Source organism: Capsicum annuum, chromosome 3 (genome assembly GCF_002878395.1).
Source record: "Capsicum annuum cultivar UCD-10X-F1 chromosome 3, UCD10Xv1.1, whole genome shotgun sequence".
NCBI lineage: Eukaryota > Viridiplantae > Streptophyta > Magnoliopsida > Solanales > Solanaceae > Capsicum > Capsicum annuum.
The window spans coordinates 226,572,038-226,587,487 of record NC_061113.1 but is presented as its reverse complement, the minus strand read 5'-3'; the positions used below and the strand labels follow the sequence as shown (position 1 = coordinate 226,587,487).

The following is a 15,450-nucleotide window of genomic DNA, read 5'->3' as shown; positions in this document are numbered from 1 at the left end:
AATCAATTTTGCACATAAAATATTACTAAGCTTACTAAATTGTAAACATTTTTACATATTTGTGTTACTTACCTGTGTGCATCTTGGTAAGAGTGTATCCCACTATATATCAAATCACAACAAGTGAAGTTGGAAATTGGTAAGGCCACATGCTCCCAGTAAAGCAACAAATGGCCTGTTTGATAATCTCATAGACACCAGTACTATTGCGGCTAAAACTCGAATAAAACTTAAATAAATAATTAGAGGCTCATGGTGATGACTTATTATATATATATATATATATATATATATATATATATATAAAGGAGGTATAAGAAGTTGCTGACATGGTAAGTTCACTTGCCAGGATTTGCATTTTTCTTTTCAAAAATTACACAAATACACAACTTATATTTTTAATATTACAAAAAAATCTCAACTCCCTAAATATATTACGAAAATCTCAATATATACACAGAATGTTATGTATATGTCGGTTATATTATGTATAGTAATAGAAAGAGAGAGTAAAGTAATTAAAAACATGATAAAGAGTGTAATTACTTCCAAAAAGGTTGATATTTATGTTATTTATACTTTTTCTTTTTTCTCAAATTTTTAAGATTTTTTTTTCTATTCTCTATTTTACCTCAATAACTAACGTGAATTTATTTATTTGAGAAACCCAACCATTTTTTCTTCTTTAATGACAGCCAAGAAACTCAACCCTTTTTCCTTCTTTAATGACAAACTCATCAGTTTTTCTACTGATCCCATCACGAGAATTGCCCATTACTCATGTGTGTGCTGGCAAACCATTGGTTTTAACATTGGTGCCACTCCTCTTTAGACTACTACGGTGCAGAGTACCTTCCGCGACTTGTTGAAGCTGTGCGGTGTTTACAGAAAGAAAAAAAGGTCACTCAATGTTTGCTTTGAAGGTGCAGATGTGTTGCCGGGAAAGGGTGGTTCAAAGTATGGTACGAGCATTAAGGTATATTTTGAAGTATCTTTATTGCTACTTAGTTTGTAAAAATGAGTTGGTAATATTGGATCGTGTTGTAGATATTGAAATGGTGCTTTGTCATGAAATTTATATGCTCTTTCTCGTTGTAAATCTATTTTATCCATTGCTTTTGTTTGTTGTTATGGCTACTGATGAATATGAGTAGTAGCAGAGCCGGATCTAGGCAGAGCCTTTTGACGAAAAAGGTTTTGTTTGTTGTTATGGCTAATGACGAATATGAGTGGAGGCAGATATTTCAATCAAAAATTTCTTATTCTCCCTCTCTTTTCTTATATTAATAAACACGAAATCCCAGTTAAGTTTTGCCCCAATTATATTTTATCTGCACCTCTAGTTGTTGATTCTTGATTCTTTTCCTTTTTTTTTTTTTGGATTAAGGAGGATATATCACAATTCTTCCATTGTGAGGTTCTTGATTTGTTTTTCAATTTTCGTATCTGTACTGCAGAAAAGATTTATCTCAAAATCTCATGTTTTTTTCAGCTTTTTTAATCCATTTCAGGTATGATTTTAGTTTATCTGTACACTTGAAAAAGATAATTGAGTAGATTGTATTTATGGAAACCGTTGTTAGATTATATCTATTGCTTACTTTTTTTTGTAAAAAGATTTGTTTTTTTATGGCATTATTGATTGCTTCTTGGCCTTTAACTTGCAGTTAAAGGGATTTATTAGTAGGTGTCTGGCCATATTTAATTGTGAAATTTGAAAAAAGTAAAAAAAAAATTCAAAGTGAAATATGATATTTGAAAATTAGAGTTGTGTCGGTCATGAATACAAATTGGAAAATAATATTTTTGTTGTTTTTCAAATTCTGCATAATTTGTGGTCAAATGTGTTTTTCAAAATTTAATTATAGCAAAAATTGAAAAATTTTCATGACCAATCACCCTTTTATTTTTTTTATTCTTTTAACTTGAGTAAAAATTGAATCAACCCTCCCCTCACCCCCACAACCAGGTAGTTTGTCTCATTGGTTTAATTCATTGTTTAAGAATGTTTGAAATGTAAAAGATGGATAGTTTATGGAATTTACTAGTTAGGAGGTCATTAAAATGTAGGGTTTCCTGTAAGGATGATAATTCGAGGATTCATTGGTGAAAGAATGGTGAAATGGCTCAAGAGGATTTTGGCTCAAGAGGATTCCTGGAATCAGATAGCTATTATCACTGCAAGGTTAATAGGGTTCTTCCTTTTCTCATGTTGATGCTGAACTTGCAAATACTGATGGTACCTAATTCTTGTGAAGAGTTAAAGTTTTTCTCTCAACCTCTCATTGTTGATAATGCTATCAGTACGGATACTGCACTTGAGTCGATGATTGACAAACCTGAAAGCTTAGTGAAAGAGGTTTCTGCTATTGAAGAAGCCCAAACTTTGGAATTGATGGAGTCTCCAATAAGACATGATGGAGATAATATTGGAGCATATCAGATCCTGGGCATTTCTTCACTTGTACTGAGTCTCCTTGCTGCTATAGTTCTTTATGTGAAGAGAAGAAGTGATAAGACTTTGCATCCAGTAGCAGTCTCAAGTAAGAAATTTTCCACACACCATGTTGTCAAAGAGAAGCATTCCTCTCAAAATTGGCCAACAGAGGTCGAAGTCGCAGGAGAGTCTTGTCCATCCGAGATGAGCAGCTTTCAAATAAGTTCATCTTATAGCAAGAAATATCCCAAAGCAGGGAATAATAAGGCTCAGAGCATGGAGAAGAAACCTAGAAAGGTTAACAGGAGAGAATCCTTGGCTACATCTGAGTCCTCAATGGGTTCACCTTCATATGGAAGTTTCACTACATATGAGAGGATTACTGCCAAGCAGGTTAGTGTATTTAACTTGGTATATTCTATCTTCTTTGGAACTGAAATAGTGCTTCTTGAATAGCCAAATCTATTCTCTTACTTATATATTTTCTACTTTTTCCTTGTGAAATTTTAGGCAAGTGGAGGAGAAGTCGTCATCACTCCTGTAAGACGCTCGAGCAGAATTAAAAGCCATGTCATTTCTCCATGAAGATTCTGAATTCATGTCACTGCTGCATTGACAACTGAAGGAAAATTGCTCTTTTGCTTCTCAACAAATCAGTCTTAGGGCATACCTACTAACTTTAATTTGAAGTGTTTCAAGTGTGATTTGTGTAGGATTTTAATGTTTTGATTAGTTAGTTGATGTTTTAATGTTGTTAGTGAAACTTTCTGCATGCTGCCTCAGTTTGGTGAAGTTTCTTTTATTAGTTTAGGATTTCGTGTGGCTTGTGTATAGTACTTTGCTTGACCCTTGCTTCTATGAACTTTTGCATGATCTAATTATTGGCTTTGTTTCTACTCCTCCATTATTTGATGAATTTTTCATAGTACAACGTAGTTGAGGAAATTTGGTCTTGTAACTTTTCATAGTACAACAAATGTAACCCTTAACACTCTTTTGATTAAATCATACTCTCAAATGTATAACTTCTAACCATCTTCTTCCAACTAGATATTATTGTATGTGATACGAGAACTTACCTCAAATTCTTGTATGGTGAATGAATCAAAAAGGATGTCTAAGCCAATGACTCTATTTTTGAGTTTGTGAATAAAAATTTTCATGACCCTTTTCATTAGTACTTCTATCCATTCCCTCACACTAACGTTAGGAGCATATGTGTATCCCAAAGTATGACGGAGGATATATACGCACCATTTATCATAGTTTGAAAGTATATTTGCCCCTTTTTTCATTTTATTTTTTTTATTTCAAATAGTTAACTCAAACCCACTATCTGATCAAATAAATCCATCAAACCCGATTTAAATCTATTAAGCATGAACTTTTTATTGGACGAACATCTAAATTTGTCGTTAGAATAAAGCTTTTCTTATATATCAGGTCTTTTATGTTTTTTCATTATACATTTTATATTACTCCCTCCGTTTAAAAAAGAATGACTTACTTTGACTTGGCAAAAAGTTTAAGAAAACAAAGAAGACTTTTGAATCATGTGGCTTTAAATTAAAGTTATGTCAAATGTTTCAAAATGTCTTTTAATCTTGTGGTCCTAAGTATGTCATGTAGAAAGTTGAAATTAAAGTATTACTAAAAAGGGAAAGGGTCATTCTTTTTTAAACGGACTAAAAAGGAAAGTAGATCATTCTTTTTTAAACGGAGGGAGTACTTCTTTTTTCTTAAAAGCTTCTCATATATCGCTTTTCAAAATTACAATAACCTCATTTACGAAATGAGGTTAATCTTTTTATACGTAGATATTATAAAAAGGTTAATCAAATATAATTCGAATGAAAATTTAGATAATAATATATGCCGTCTATGAAACTGAATTTTTTATAATTTCACAAGTACATTATAATAAAAAAATAATTATCTATAAAATTAATTATTAATACATTTTTCATGACCGCGCGAAACGCGGCATGATTCCCTAGTATAAAGTAAGAACAAGAAGAATGAAGAGAGAGGAATGAAGAGAGAAGAACGAGTAATTCTTATTTCTTTAGAGGGGTGAATAACAATGAAGAAAAACTCCTTTATTTATAGAGAGAAAACTAATTTTATCCCAAAAGTTGGAGTTTCTAATTTTTCTATAAATAGACATTCACTACATATGGTAATACATTTATAATATACATACATATATACATGTATGTATGTATGTATATACATATATATATGGGGGAGGGGGTGTACTTCTAATCCCGAGCCCAATCTAAAGATATAAAAATAGTAATTCAAATTTAAAATATAATTTTTATGTACCTTTTATTTTATAATTAATATAATCTAATGACATGTTAAACATGTCTTGTTAATAAATTTTTCTAATTGTTAAAATTTTTAATCACATCCTAAGATAAATTTTAGGTAAAAAATATTTCTTGATTTATAAATAAAAATAAATTTGTTTTGATATTTGTTGAGTTTTAATTTCATTCTTTATTTCATGCGGAAAGAGTTTTTGCATTTTCCGTATTATAGAATCATCTAATACGATAAAATATTTTAATGACTCCAAGTTTATATTATATAATCATAATCTTAATTTAGAGCTTTTACGCAAATTAACTTCATAATAATCTATAAAATTACTAAATAATAATTAAACTACATTAATAGATTACTCCATTCGGTCCATTTACCTGTCATATTTATGTTTTGCACAACCACTAAAAGAATACCTTATCCATCCCACTTTAATTATTACTTTATTTTTTTTATGCTTGCTAAAAAAATAATAAATACAAGACATTTTTCTCTATTTTTTATTAAGTTACCCTATTTATTATACTTTTTTGAGATTCGTACAATATTAATAAGAATTATAAGAGTGTTGTTAAAAATGATTGCAAACTATAATTTTGTATTAAAAATTATTTGAAATAATTTTTGTGAGCTAATGTGATTGTTAATTAATGATAAATGAAAATTTAATTAAAAGGTAATTTAATAAATGGTAAGAAGGGTCTAATAACAAAAGTCAAAGTTGGAATGGTCTTAACAAAAATAATAATTGCCAATGTGACAATCTTACTTGAAAAAAAAAAAGTGAAACACCAAATGTCATTGCGAGGACTACTAAAAATTGATATCCTCTCTTACATATAGTATCAAACTAATAAATACAAGGTATTATTTATTAAGTTACCCTGTTTATTATATATTTTTTAAGATTTGTACAATATTAATAAGAACTATAAGAGTGTAGTTGAAAATCACTGCAAACTTTAGTTTTGTATACAAAATTATTTGAAATATTAACTATTATTAATTAAAGATAGATGGAGATTTAATTAAAAGATAATTTTAATAAGTGGTGAGAAGGGACCAATAACAAAAGTCTAAGCAGGGGTGGTCTTAACAAAAATAATAAGGGCAAAAATAAAAATATATTAGAAAAAGACACCATTAATTGCCATGTGTGATAATCTTACTTGAAAAAAAAGTGAAATATCTAAAATGTCATTGTGAGGACTGCCAAAAATTGATATCCTCTCTTATATATAGTAGTAATATATATATATATATATATATATATATATATATATATATATATATAGATAGATAGATAGATAGATAGATAGATAGATAGATAGATAGAGAGAGAGAGAGAGAGAGAGAGAGATGAGATAACTTTACAAAATATAAGAGTTTTTTTTCACAACCTAAATTCATTTAGAACTTTTGTCCAGTGTGCTTCTATTTTTAAGCTAATAATTTTTTTAAAATGGATAATGTATTTTCAAATTCAAATATTTCTAATCTTTCCATTCAAAACTTTTATTGCAACAATATTTTACTAATATATATATATGAGATGACTTTACAAAATATAAGAGTTTTTTTTTCACAACCTAAATTCATTTAGAACTTTTGTCCTGTGTGCTTCTATTTTTAAGCTAATAATTTTTTTTAGAATGGATAATGTATTTTTAAATTCAAATATTTCTAATCTTTCCATTCAAAACTTTTATTACAACATTATTTTACTACTATTACTACACTTTTATTACAATATTATTAACCTTGTTTTACTACAACTACTACTACAACCACCTCTACTACTTTTTAAAAAAATTGTTGTTGTTGTTGTTGTTATTATTATTATTATGATAATCATCTTTCATTTAATATGTAAACAAATTAAATTCAGATATGCTTTCTAACATTTAAATTTTAAAAGAGATAAATTTGAAATAGTAAAAGCCTATAAGAACTCTTCAATTATCGGCAACAACATAGTCAGTGTAATCCCACAAAGTAGGTCTGGAGAACTCTTCCATTTTGAATTTCTATTTTTTAAGATAATGATTTTTTAAAGGATAATGTATTTCAAATCAAGTCTTTAATTTCTCAATTGAAAAATTTTATATCCAGTTTTTATCTCCAAGTAAGTTAAATATTTGACTTTGAAATGTCACGACTCAAAAACTAAGGGTCATGATGGTACTTATCGCGGTTGAACCTTGATAAGTAAGTTAATCACCCAAATTGATATGAAGTATGAAATCAACAAAAAATTCCAAGGTAAGACTTGTATAACGAAGTCGAACTATACAAATACAATCGTATCGAAAGTCTGAAATCATAATAAATAGCAGAAACCATCTCAAAATTTGGTGTCACAGTTTAAGAACAATCAAAATACATCTCAAAGTTTGAAAATACAACTGATAATCCAAAAAGGAACATAAGTATGTCTCTGAATACAGAACAAGACATAAATTAGATAGGATAGGGTAGGAGGTCGACTCTGGAAGCATAGAGTGGCCAATACCTCGAATGTATCGAATTGCCGCCCGAACTCAACTGTCGCATGGCGCACTCGTACCTAAATCTGCAATAAAGGACACAGTAGGAATGAGTACAGTCCACTTGTACTCAGTAGGTATCATAGGCTGACTGAGAAAAGTACATAATAAAGTACATAAATATACACTATTAGCACGTCACCTGCAATCAGAAAATGTCCCAAACGATAGTCCATACCATCTCCATAAAAGTTCTAAGTATATCACATACACCAGATACAAGTATGAAAAAGAGATATAGAATAGATAGACATCAAGTCAAACACGAAAGTACAACACAGAATACGCATAATGTATCAAATGCAATGAGAATGATAATGAAGAATATATGATACGTCTGAGGTTATCGCAAAACCTCCATATACAGTTATCGAGTACTGCTCTCAAGGTAGGACCCATGCGGGGTTCACAACCCATATACAATCTCAATAACCAATCCACAACTCAATATCTATATCTTCTTTTCGGCTCGTGAACTATGGCAAAGGGTTTTTAAAGGGGTCACATTTCTATCAGAAAAATCAGTATTTCCACAATTGTTTCCAATATCTTATGAAATGTATGTATGATATAAGGATGTAATGTTAACAACCAAACTAGAATAAGAATCTCAAATCCAACTAATATAACACATGTGAGCTAAAAATCCACCCAATATGTCAACCATCCATGATCCAATATAAGCCATGTACCATTAAAGCGAAATATGCAAGTAATCATCACTAATATCACATAAAATTCAACTTAAACAATTCTACCACGAACAAAACAACAAGATGTATGCACAAGCCAACCAATATTATCAGATAAGACCCCCACACAGACCCATATTGCAATTATTGTTTCGACCCTCCAATAACAACACATAAACCCCCATATAGGCATAATATAGTATTAACACAATTTTCATGATTCACTCCCATACTCATACCATGCTTTTATATGAGATATTAACTACCCAGCCCAGTCTAAAAAAAGTTAAGCCATAGCCTATCATGTGACGCTAAAATTCTATCCAAAAAGCCCTTCACATAGAGTTTTTACCCTCTCGGATGACCTCAAAATCAATTAAAATATACAAATATAGAATCTTATCAAAAGAAAACCAACGATACCCATATTGCCTTTTCTCAAATCAGGGTCAAAACGAACCCCCAAAATAGATTTTAGAAAAGAGGGGGCAAGACCAAATTTTTAGTTCGTAAACGCATTACCCATGATTAAAGAAAGCCATAGAAAAAACCCAAGTGAAAACGGGTTACAAATGAGGTTTAAATTGAAAAAAAAAACATTTTAGGCCTTTCGAGCTAGAATTTCTAAATTTCACTTTTGAAATCGCATTTTAATGGATTTTAGATGTCGAGAATTGAAGTAAAGTAATTAAAATAATAATTTAAAGCTTACCCAAACTTTAAAATAAAAGAAATCGCCTAAAAACTCTAAAACCCAAACTCAAAGTCTTAAAAATGAAAGAAGAGGGAACATGCATATACAAGATCATCAAATACAAGTAAAAAAAGATAAGATAGTTACATAAATGGCAAGTCAATATGGCAATACAACACAATATAAACACAATAAAATAAGTGCAATAAATTGTAACAACCCGAGACTATCCCCTAGTCATCACACAATGCTTAGGACCACAAGTGATCCCAAGCTAACCCTTGTACTGGCTTAACTCATGAACAACTGAATAAAACATATAAATCTGAAGAAAAATGCAGAAAATAAATCTTTTATGAACTTGATCAATACAAAGCTATATTAAGATGATTACAACTCTACTTATACAAAATAAAACTGAAACTGAATACATCAACTATACTAACTGTCTATGAAGTCTCTACTATACTGACTATAGGTAGCTGGAACACGACTCCAACTACCACTAATTAATACACTTGAGTGAGAAAATAAAGTACATGAATAACATCTAACTGAAGTCACCGAAGTAGGAGAACTCATCATCTGTGGGCCAGAATCTGCAACTGTCTGGTTATTATATATGGACGACAACTGAATTGGTGTCTTTATTATTAAGCAATATAGCACATAGACGTATATGTGGATCAGTACTTTTGGAATATACTGAGCATATGGGGGTGAATGCATAAGTAAAATAATGATTTAATATGTATATAAACTTTTAAACAATGCATGCTAAGTGTAAATGACTCACCTTGGGCTTGAATAAAACAAAGCTGTAAAATCATAAACATGAGTAATGAAGCATAAGAATAACTGTGAGCCAAAACACTTAGTTCTGAAAGTTATTCTTTTATTCTGTCTTAGGACTTAGGAATTAGGGACTTTGGAAGGTTCTTCTAACCGACATACACCATGTGAGCCGTCATGGAGTCCAACGTCATGTTCTCCTAAGGGAAAAAACTCACGTTGGGGAGAGGTATCAGAATCTTGTCAAGGAGTATAACCTTATCTTAGTGATCACAATCATAGCCCACTATGGGTACTTTGATCTCAATTTTACGGTGGCACGTAGTTCTGAGGCATGAGACCTTGGAATCATACCCAACTAGGTGCTAAATACTACTCCCAATCTTTTGCTCAGAACTTTAGGAAATCCACCTTAAAATGGCACAAGAGTTTGTAATGAAAACCAGTTATGCTTCTCTTCTTTAAATCTCAAACTATATAAACAATGTGGATTCCTTATCTTAGCTTAGGATCAAAAGATCAAGTTTATTTCTTAAATCTTGATAAACAATTCATAAGAGAGACTCAAAATCATAATCTTGTTGAGATATCAGTACTTCAAACTTAGGGCTTTAAAACCCATTCTTTTAAACTCATGTAAATTCATGGAAAAACATCATGCTCAATATACTTCTTGGAATACTTCAACAATATCAAGGTAATGAAATCAAACTTGTAATATCATGATTAAAACTCAATTGTAAATCTGTATAATCATATGAAACGCATAAATATGTGAAAATAGACATGCAATTCAACATTTAAGCCACTTGTAACATCATAATCTTCAAATAATGATAATTGAGTATGAACCCTAATTTGTAAAATATGAAATCTTAAATAAAGATCAAGTTTTGGGCACAGGGTTGAAAGGGTATCCTTGTTCATAAACCCCACATACCTTAATGGTAACAAAATTGTTGAAAGATTCGACCTTCAAGTGTAACCCTAGTTGTTTTTCTCCTCTTGTGTTCTTAGATGATGGACTTATGATGTTAATAGGGTTAAAAAGTAATTAGGAGCTATTAATTTCATAAGTCTATGTTTAGGGACATTTAAGGAGCATTAAAAGACTTAGTTGCCCTCAAAATAACTCAAAAATAGAGTGTTTATGTCACTTGGGCCATAAGGTGTGTGGCGCATTGCCCATCGCCTAAGCTAGGCTAGGCAGCGCATTGCCCATCACCTAAGTTAGGCTGGGAGGCGCCTTGCCCATCGCCTAAGCTAGGATAGGCGGCGCATTTCCCATCTCCTAAGCATTCCAGAAGCCATAGGCGATGTGTTAGGCGACGCACTCCCCTTAGCAAAGCCAGAACTTTTCACTCGATTGTCGGATTAAGGCAAAATTGGTATCGTTGAAAAGCTAATTCAATTACCTTTGATTTGATGGGTCTAAATCTTCCAAATACCACACATACATAAAGTTATGATAATTCAAAGATGACCCTAGTGAAATCAAATACCAAAACTTGATGGATTAATAAGCTCTTAGTTCCCCTTACTCTATGTGACACTTATGAACATCTTTCCCACCTCATAACCTTTATTAACACTAGGATAATTAGCATGAAACTTATATTCAAAAGGGAATCATTTGTATTAGGGAATATACACGTAAGAACAATGTTTACGATTCTAGCGCAAAAATACGGGGTGTTACATGTATATAATGATAATGATGATGATGCACGAGGTCATCGCATAACCTACGAAATCGTCATACAATCCCCGTATAGGCCTACGGAGGCAAGTCTCCCAATGCAGGACTCAAGAAGGGTTCGTCAACCTATATACAATCCACATATATCATATCTTCTTTTCGACACATCCTTTGGAAATGTATTATCAGGTGTTGCCAGTGTTTCTCAGATGTTACCATAGTGGTACCAATGTTTCATGAATGAGTATGATATGAAGATATAATGCTCACAACCAATCACAATGAATATTTACACAATCAACCACATGATATATTTCCACAATCAACCACAATGATACATTTTCACAACCACGTGAGCCAATATACACTCATTATTTTTGTTTCATCCATAAATTTTCACATGTCTTATGCAAATAAAGTATGAATATAATCACAATACACCAATGCTACCACATTAACTATTTTAACAATATAATATAATTATTCACATTTATTCAAGACTATCAATATCATATAGGACCCTACACGGTCACACATATCACATAATATCTCAATTTCGACAATTACATCACATATAAGCCCGCCCACATGGGCACAACACATAGATAGACACTTTTAATGATTAGTTCTCACCCTTAATGATACAAGAACAACAATGGAAACGCAAAACAAACCCCAAAATAGTCCACTAATCTTAAGGATCCGAGGACCTTTTGGAGACCACTCTCGGATTCACTACAACAACAAGAAAGATAAAATAGTGTGTTTCAACAACAAAACAGCCACTCAAACTAAGTTTACAATACAAGGTTATGAACAAGATAACAATAACAACAATGTCAGCGAACAACACCATAAAGACGAGAGTAGACAACAAGAACAAACAACAAGATTATAAGAAAGTAAAGGATAGATAGTGAGAGCAAGATTATTACAAGGTTAAGAACCAAGTGTATTTCAACACTAACCCCTAATTAATGTAATAATCAAAACCACACTCTTACGGTGACCTCCAAGAGAATCAACTCACCTCAAGATCCATTGTTTCCAAGCAAAGAACAATAGTGACTTTTCCAAGCCCTAAACTACAATGGCTATTCCAAGCCTTAACTAAGAACTACACTAAGATATTTTTCAATGTTTCAAAATATCATCCTTCATCAACTAAAGAGAAAAGACCTAATAATAGATTATATATAGCCTAGCTTATTACATAGTATAATGGACCAGAATACCCTTAATGAAAGGAAAGGTCATGAGTTGTTTTCTTAACATATACAATCCCCAAAATACCCTTAATGAAGGGTGCTTCTTCAATGCTCCAAGACCATAGGGTCACACTTCAAAACTTATAGTCTCGAATTGGCATCAAATGTAAGCCCCCACGCAATCTTCCACACACGGGTTTATTTAATGGCATGCTCAAAACAGGTCCTCCATGCATGTTCTCGTATCCTCGAAGTGACCAAGTATTGTGCCTCTATGTGTTGGCCTCCAAAGATATCATCAAAAGATAAGATGGGTATTTATCCAGTATCATCCTCCCCTTCTTGAAAAGGATTCGACCTCGAATCCAAACCTTGCAAAACCAAAGAGAGGACAAACAAATACAAACTCCTCATGGTATGAGGGTTAGGGTTAGCACAACAAATCATATCAACATGCCAAGGTTGCACATATTTGCAATATAACCAAGGATCCTTTGAATGAAATATTAAAAACTCAATGAAAGATGTACGAAGGATTTGGTTAAGGGATTCACCAAGAGGACACTTTGCTTGCAATGTAGACCAAGCAAAAAGTTGGGTGCACCAACATCACCATTTCCATATTTGGCACTGAGGTCAAATGGGAAGAGTGGCCATAGACACGGGTCAAAACAACACTCCCCTTTCCCGTGGTCTCCACCCAAACTAAATAACATACTCTCTACAATAGCATACATATCATCCAAAGCAAATAGAGAGTAGAGAAAAGTATCACTCAAGTCGACTTCTACTAAGGTACCCTCACGTGTGTACTCATTACTAGTTTCCCAATCATCACCATGAGTACTTTCAACAATAAAGTCACACAAAGTAGAAGAAGGAGTAACTTCCAAGACTATACATTCCTTACCCTTAAGAGTACTCTCATCTTCCAAGAAGAGATTTCCATCTTTAGGAGGAATGTTGTCACACCATAGTGGGTTAACATATAGGTTATAGCCTCCAAGGTAAGCTATACCATCTTTTTCACCACTAGGCTCATTAGGAGTGTTTATATCATTTTCAAGTTATTATACCTAAAGAGTGTATGATCCAACCTACGGGTAGATTTGGAACAAGCAAGTTCCTCACTCTCTAAGAGATTAATATCAAGTTTCAAAGTGGTTTCAAGCACAAGATTGTCCTAAGAATAGCTCTCAGGTTCACTCCCTTTTGTTGACCAACTTCTTCAAATACTTCCCTCACTTGAGTTCGATTAATCACATCACACACATACTCAAGTGGTGGATAATTTTCATAAATAGGTTTGCTAAACGCCAATTACACAAGATGATATACTTCCGTACAACATATAGGCTTTAACATTAGGTGAAAATAAATTGATCTTACAAGAAGAGTCAATTTGGTCATCAATAGGATCAACTAGTGTATCCATACTCACAACATGTACATCATCAACACAAGGCAAAGAATTATTAGACTTACAAGTAAGTAAGCTACTACTCACACTCAATGGGCTACTAGCCACACAATTATCATTCACTCACATAAAAGTGTAAGAGTTAGCTATTTTACCTTGAAGTTCTTGAGTCAAATCTCTTTTGCTGTGTTGTGAAGGTCCTCCACAAGCTTAGGCAGAAACTTCACTTCGACAATGCTCTCCTTCACTTTCCATGTCGGTACCTACACAAATGTCCTTAGAAATAAAAGGACAAATAATGTTAGCTCGGTTTGGTGGCAATCTCCACACTTCACTCCACATGACCTCTCCTTTTTTTCACTCTCGAATTACCACCTTTCACACCCTTACTCCTCTCAATCTTTTGTCTCTCATAAGAATTCAGATTAGAGTAAGTATTCACTTCTCTTTGTGGCTCAGGCAATATGTAAGTCATGAGGTGATTTCCCCATCGATCTTTTAGAATATTAGGCTAATTTTGCATATTTAGAACTGTATGTTTTGCAAACTAATTTGCACCTAAGCATACATGACCGTATGTCAATGAAAGAATATTGTACCACATATCCTCATGGTATTCAAATTGGGAGAAGACAACTTTGACCCTCTCGATAACCTTAAACCCATCCAAGAAGTATGGAACAAGTAAAGGCTTGTGAAACAACCCCAAGTAGTCAACCATGGATGAAACTATGTAGTTTCTATAGTACCTATCATTTAACACAATGAGGCATCCCGGTATCCCACAAATGTTCATCTTTTCGGAGTGTACACTCCTTCTCGGATCAACATTGTAAAGAACACAAGTACCCCTCGATTTTGGAGATACATACCCTCTTCTTCTCGTTGGACAACCTCAACTAGAGCTAGTATAACCATTCACACTATATCGACCTTGATAATAAGTACTACAAGGTGGAGAATATGAATCTTCACACTCCTCACATGTACTCTCATCATAGCTCTCATAAGTTATGCGAACGAAAGGGTTATACCTAACACCAAATCTAGGTTTGGAGTGAGAAGTGTAAGACTCCTCACATGCCCCAATATCATCATAAGATCCATCACGAGGTCCTACATCATCTCCAAAGTCACCACAAGCACTAGGCACTTCATTCACCTCATTTTCTCCCTAAAAAACGTAACTCTCAAATCTGCCCAAGTTTTGATCATAGCTATTTTCATAGCCTCTGCAATCTCCCTCATCTTTGTAGCCATAAAAACCCTTACCACAATCATAGTCTCCCATGTTGTAGTCATTATAATCCCCGGCTATCTGTAATACCCTAAAGTTTCTTAACTAATTTCATCCCAAGAATGTCAAGTATTAGCTTTTAAATTGAATGATGTTTATTCCATGGGGAATTTTCAAGATTTTCATATTTAGTTGTGTGGGAAATTCAATAAGCTTTCCATCGATACCAAATTCACCTAAATCCGAGAATCGGGTAAGAAGTTATGGAGATTTAAAGTTTCAGTCGTAAAACACGGCCATCTCAGTCAGTGGCATGTCGCGCCATAAGCCAAAATGACATTTGTCAATTTCCAGTAAGACTTCGCTATTTTACCGCATCATAGAGGGCTTCCAA

At 32.7% G+C, this 15,450-nt stretch overlaps 1 protein-coding gene across 4 annotated transcripts; it reads left to right on the top strand.

Moving 5' to 3' along the window:
* Window positions 1-679: 679 nt before the first annotated feature.
* On the top strand, window positions 680-3,382 carry LOC107866130. 4 transcript variants are annotated; one of them, XM_047409410.1, is made up of 4 exons: window positions 680-976; window positions 2,084-2,185; window positions 2,305-2,830; window positions 2,948-3,382. In XM_047409410.1, the coding sequence occupies exons 1-4, from the start codon at window positions 909-911 to the stop codon at window positions 3,020-3,022; spliced, it is 771 nt and encodes a 256-aa protein (XP_047265366.1). In that variant the 5' UTR covers window positions 680-908; the 3' UTR covers window positions 3,023-3,382. The 4 variants fall into 4 exon arrangements, with proteins under 4 accessions (XP_047265366.1, XP_047265367.1, XP_016567794.2 ...); XM_047409411.1 differs by having other exon boundaries at window positions 2,071-2,185; XM_016712308.2 differs by having other exon boundaries at window positions 2,084-2,830.
* Window positions 3,383-15,450: the final 12,068 nt, after the last annotated feature.

Bases quoted from the DNA above. Each gene is read 5' to 3' on its own strand.
- LOC107866130 (XM_016712308.2), top strand. From the start codon at position 2,123: ATGGCTCAAGAGGATTTTGGCTCAAGAGGATTCCTGGAATCAGATAGC. The intron at 2,831-2,947 runs GTTAGTGTATTT...GTGAAATTTTAG, and splicing joins AGAGGATTACTGCCAAGCAG to GCAAGTGGAGGAGAAGTCGT.